The sequence below is a fragment of the Lactuca sativa genome, chromosome 2 (assembly GCF_002870075.4).
Source record: "Lactuca sativa cultivar Salinas chromosome 2, Lsat_Salinas_v11, whole genome shotgun sequence".
Taxonomy (NCBI): domain Eukaryota; kingdom Viridiplantae; phylum Streptophyta; class Magnoliopsida; order Asterales; family Asteraceae; genus Lactuca; species Lactuca sativa.
In genome coordinates this window covers 13,071,654-13,077,602 of record NC_056624.2, presented here as the reverse complement: position 1 = coordinate 13,077,602, position 5,949 = coordinate 13,071,654, and the positions used below count along the sequence as shown (strand labels likewise).

The 5,949-nt window shown below is 40.2% G+C and overlaps 1 protein-coding gene across 1 annotated transcript; it reads left to right on the top strand.

Moving 5' to 3' along the window:
• The first annotated feature begins 1,562 nt into the window (after positions 1-1,562).
• Positions 1,563-2,310, top strand: LOC111902983 (pollen-specific leucine-rich repeat extensin-like protein 1). The gene is made up of 2 exons (XM_023898779.1): positions 1,563-1,666; positions 1,779-2,310. Exons 1-2 carry the CDS (start codon positions 1,563-1,565, stop codon positions 2,308-2,310), a joined length of 636 nt encoding a protein of 211 aa, XP_023754547.1.
• The last annotated feature ends 3,639 nt before the right edge of the window (positions 2,311-5,949 follow it).

The window sequence follows — 5,949 nt, the reverse complement described above, 5'->3', positions numbered from 1 at the left end:
ACATAAAGTAATTATCTCAAATCAATAACGGCTCTCAAGACTAGACCAATCCCTCCCTATGTTCTTTCAGAAGGCTAAAAGACCATTTTACCCTTCTAATCGTCCAAAAGTCCATACTTCGACCAAACCCTAAAATTCAACAAAAGTCAACTCTAGTCAACGGTCCAACCTTGACCAGACTCTTCGAGTGCACTCGGGTGACTCGGAGAGTCCATGCGTGTCCTCTGAACCCTCCTAAGGCCTCACTCGACTCGTCGAGTTAACCTTTCGCTCGACGGGTTACCACTGATCATGAATCGCGGAGCAACACGATCCGACTCGTCGAGTCCTCTCATGGACTCGGTGAGTTTCCTCCATGACAATGCTCAAACGATCTTCTGAGTTCAGATCCGTTACTCTAACTTATAGATCTGACCTCCCAACACCCAAAAGTCACGTAAAGGTCCTATCTTTACGTTCATGCATCGCACATATGGTTGTATTTGAAGAAATAACTCATAAAATGGTAACCTAGACTCAAAACTCTCATGGGAGTGCATAAAGCAGGATGATTGGGACTCTCTGGACCTCTCAAGGTCCAGATCTAAAGTCTATTCCTCAATGCGACTCCACATACTCATTATTCCAACTAAAGAATGGGTAAAGAAACCCTAGATTCATGGGATCTACTATATACACGAAAATAGGCATGGATTCATACCTAAAACAACAACCTTTGATGAAGTGATAGTAGATCTGAGCTCCTCAATCAGCCTAGCTTTGAATCCCCTGCTTCCTTCTTGCAAGAATGCACTAATGGTGATGTAATTAGCTCATTCCCTCACTCTCTATGCTCTCCGGTTCGTTAGAGTTTCTTAAGTGGTTGTGTGGCCGCAAATGAAGGCCATAAGGTCCTTTAAATAGGGCATTGGCCCAAGGAATTAGGGTTTCTATCCACAGCGCGGCCTCATCGAGTTGACTCTCCGACTCGTCGAGTCCATTTATTAATCTGAGTCATCAGTCGCGATCCTACTCGACGAGTTCAGCCGCCAACTCATCGAGTCCCTCTTCTCATCTACAAAAAAATATTAAAATTATGATACCTGGAAATCCAAGAGTTACAGCAAGGAATGGATCTTCTTTGAAATCTTCAATCACAAGACATTTGTCTCAAAAGCTTGCTTTTGTTCTCTGCTAAAGCTTGCTTCAGATGCTTCTGTTATCTCTCCAGATTTCATCTGTACTACTCAGCTCTTCACTATGTTCTATGACATGGGTACACTGATGTCCTCACCACGGTGACTAAGTTCAAGAAGTCCTTCTTACCACCGCAATGGAATGGTCTTTTCACCCTCATCTTCAAGGGTTTAGCTAAACGAGTCGCTGGATCAGATGGTGCCAGCAAAGGCTTCATGACCATTCTTTATGGTCTCTATCATGGCATGAATTTGGACTATGGCTCTCTAATATGGTCTCAGTTGGTGCAGAGTCTCAACTCATCGTCCAAACACAAAGAAATCTCATGTGGACGCTTCTGGACTCTGGTGACTCGCAGAGCAATCAAACATTTTCAGGTTCTAGTTATGGCAGATGCAATGTTGTCTTCAATCGCCACCTTTCACATGACAAAAATCATTGTTTCTGATCCCACCAAGTTCATGTTCAATGGGTCAATTCCTGAAACGATGTCCCGTTGTCTTTCTAGTGCGAGCCATTTTATGGCTGATTATTGTAAGCTGACACCTTCAGGGCCACGACAACTTACTCCAGAGATGTAGTCTGCTTTGGATGTTGTTCAGAAACCAGCTAAGAGGGGGAAGAAGCAGGAATCAAAGAAAACAGAGAACGAAGGTCCATCATCTCATGTTGAGACAACCAAAAAGCGAAAAAGCTGACAAAGCAGTTCCTTCCTCTCCAAAAAAGAAAAAGGTCAAGAAAATGGCGAGAAAACCAAAGGAATCTTCGCTTGCTAACTCAGATGAGGAACAGGAGGTTCACGTTGAAGGCTTACAAAGGGGAAACACACCTCCACGATCTCCAACTCCTGAGGTACAACCTCATGTTTCTATTCCTACTCCTCCTCCATCTAGGAATCCTACTACAACACTAATTTCAGTTGCTCCAATACCACTACTTGTCTCTTCTCAACCTACTACCATTGCTCCACTTCCACCTCCAATCTTTTCTCAAACTACAACAACCAATACAACCGAACCTCCGGTTCATGTCAGCGTATCTAATACGGGGGCCCCTACCGGAGACACCGAAACCCCTGTTACCACTAAACCCTCTTTCACCATCTCCTTCTACAGATTCAAAACCTATTATTAGTGGTGATAACTTTGATTTTGACTCTACTTACTATATGTCACACCCCAAAACTGGAATGGCGAAAACGTTCTGGGGTGGATGACGTCATGTCAAGTATCACAACATATGCAGTATAGTAATCAAAGTACAACAACCATTGCATTAATAGTAATAATTTTACATAGTTTACATTTCATAGTAATATCACAGCTCGGTACTAGGCTGTCTTCACAAAAGCTCCCGGGATGTACCTGTCTATCGCTGACCTAAAAATACAAGTTATTTTGAAAGCGAGTATCAACATTTTATAGTGTTGGTGAGTTCATAAGTATTTAGTGTCATTTGTATAAATACGCATTTCTATTCAAAATAACTTTATGAAAGATAGTAGTTTAGAATCTACGGTGTATTAGTGTCCTTTCCAGAAAATCCTATATTTCTAAATAAAAGCAGTCTTCTGCCAAGACCCGACAGACTTATGTTTTAAGGAGTAATTTTCCCCAAAATACTAATATTACCAAAGTACGGTATTGACTTTAAAGAAAATATGAGAATATCACTACTAAAAATACTAGGGGAAAAATAACATATGCCTCAGCAGTAATACTGCTGACTAAGGCAAAAGAAATCATAGACTCCAGAAGAGTATCGAATGAATGATATGCCGGGCTCAGTCTAACAAAAAGAAACAAAGACTCCAGACAGTATCGAATGAACGACACAGCTAGCAAAGTCTAAAACAAGGAAATACAGACTCCATACAGTATTGAATGAACGACACAACTAGCAAAGTCTAAAACATCCGATAATCCTAAGTGGGTTGTTTTAAAAATACCATGTTAATTCTCGTTACCTTAAGGCCATGAATTATAAGGTAAACATGGAGATACTCGTAACCATAAGGATTGACAATAAAGTACTTGACGCCCTGCAAGCGTCGGAATAAATGTGACATTTGTCACCCCTTGGCTTGGTAGGCCGAGGACTGTAGCTAGCAGTCAGGGTGCGGGAGTGTCAGTCCCGATAGATCTATACACACAATGCCCGCTCTCCTTCCAGCAGACTCTGGTTACCAACTTGACGACGGGGAGATCCGTGTCTTGAATATGCATCTCGTATTTTGAATTCTATTGTAAGTACTAGAATAACGATGTAGACTTGTGAATGAACTGACTCCTTTGGAATTCTCTGGACTAGAAAGAGTTATTAGAATCTCCTAACTATTCTTATAATAGTTACTAGCGTCTCTGGTCTACGAATGATGAATGGAAGGATGCCCTTGCTACCCAAGGGAAATGAACTGGTCGATGGAAACCTTTATGTCCATATATGTATACATGATATATAACTAATGTTTAAACGACCTTCGGACGGATAACCGATACCCACCAGACCACATCCCAATGAGGAAAAGGAAATAGGGTGAACTAGCCTTCCTAAGTCTTTTAAACATTATTTATATAACTATACAAATACAGGCATGCATTTAACAAAATAAAAGCATAGAAGATAACTTTGATGAAAAATTTGGAAACCTTTACACATAAGAAATTTATGACTTGATGTCAGTTTGTTAAAACAAGTATTGAAAATCTTTGGAATCCTTTGAAAAACCTTTCATACACAGCTTTGAAAATGATTTTTATAAAACAGTTTAAGCGAAGAAAACCCTTGATAAGAAATTTCGACTAGATATCTCTTCAGTAAACAAACTTTGAAAAACTTTGGATAACCTTTAATGATCTTAAAAAGGGATATTCATACTTTAACAAGATTCGAAAACATGATTTGGAAATCTTTAAGCTGGATAAACAGTTTAACATGAAAAATCTATTTTGCTATACAGTTATTAATCACATGTGGTTTATCTAATAACTGTACAGTTCAACTTGTATTCCCCCCTATAAAAGCAGTTAAAATCATTTAAAAGGTTAATTTAGGGGTATGAACTCACCTGCTGTAAGTGGATCGGATGGAGGTTTCGGTTTGGTGCTCGGTGTCAAGTAAAGAATTGAACACACTTAATGACCTAATAACATATGAAGACATATGTTTACATATAATTAGTGATTATAACAGTAATCAAACACGTATAAGCATCCTAAGGTGCGGAAAAACACTTTGGTCAAGTGCTAGGAGGCTATTGGGTTGCAATAAGGGGATGTATGGCCTAGTTAGGGAGTTTACTCTTCAAGAGTAAACTTTTTATGGACATTTCGGCCCTAAGACCATATCCCCATGAGTTTACGGCCATAAACTCATGGGTGGTGTGTTCTTGGATGCTCAAAGGTCTTATATCACTTGTGGAATTAGGCTAGGTTCAATTCTAGGGCATAGGAAGGGGTTAAGGCTCCAAATGAACCATTTAAGGGAGTTCACTGCTATAAAAATAGAGTTTATGGCCGTAAACTCTCACTGGGTCCTTCAATTCATGATTTAAGGTCTTAAATGAAAGAATACAAGGTTCTATGCATTATTCCAAGCTATATGGGGAAGTTAGGGCGTCATTTGGCCTCTTTAAGGGAGTTTACGGCGCATGGACCAATCCTTTGGGGGTTTACGGCCGTAAACTCCTAAGTCCATAGTTTCTTTGATGTTTAATTCCCCTACTTCAATGGTGGTTGATTCTAGACATTTACCCAACCTATAGGAGGTGTTTAAGGGCAAGTTTAACACCTTAAAAGGTGCTCACGACCCATGAAGAGGGGTTTACGGTCCATGATTGTTCTTGGGCTGTAAACTCATGTTTACTCTCCATATGATATGATTTTGTGGTTCTAAGCTCATACATGCAAGTCTACAAGTAATATCTAAGCCCTAGGAGTGATTTGGAAGGGGTTTGGGGCTTCGAAACCCCACTTATGGGTGTTTACGGTCCAAGAGTGTTCTTGGGCCGTAAACACATGATTTTGCTACTTTTGGATGTTCTAAACATGAATTTACATGTTAAATGAGCTAAACAACAAGTTAGGATAGATCACTTACTAGTTTGGAGCTTGAAAGAGGCGTTTTTGGATCAAAATTGGCTTTGTAGACAGAGGGTGTTATGAGGGTGGAAAAGTTTCAAATGGAGGTCCACCCACCCTTATATAGGGGTTTGAGTTTGTGGCCCAGTGGAAATCTACCCGATACTGAAGTTGAACGGGGCTTTTGGTCGTACCCGATTGAATGGTTGAAATTTGACTTGATTGTAACTAAAAATTTTCAAGGGGATATTGAGGGTGTTTCACGTGTTTCTAAATCGATTGGGCACTCATGAAGACATAATAGAAGTCCCAATTTAATTAACCTAATCCAAAAAGTTAACGGAACAATTAAATAAAGCGAATTTTATTAACGGAAAAAGAGGTTAAAATGTCGGGATAAATTTCAGGTTGTCACATCATCCCCCTGTTAGAGGGAATTTCATCCCGAAATTAGGGTTTTGGAAAGGAAGTAGGCATGAACTATCGGGTAGAGAGATGAGGGTACTTCCTATTCGGTTGGTCCTTGCGCTCCGAAGTGAACTTTGGCCTTTGCTTGCCGTTCTAACAAACTTTCACTTACGGGATGTGGATTCCGTTTCGTTCACTTGATTGCTCGTCTCGCGATTCCTACAGGTGCCTATATGAAGTTGGAGTCCCCAATGATTTCTATAAAGACAAGTGGGATTTAGAGAGT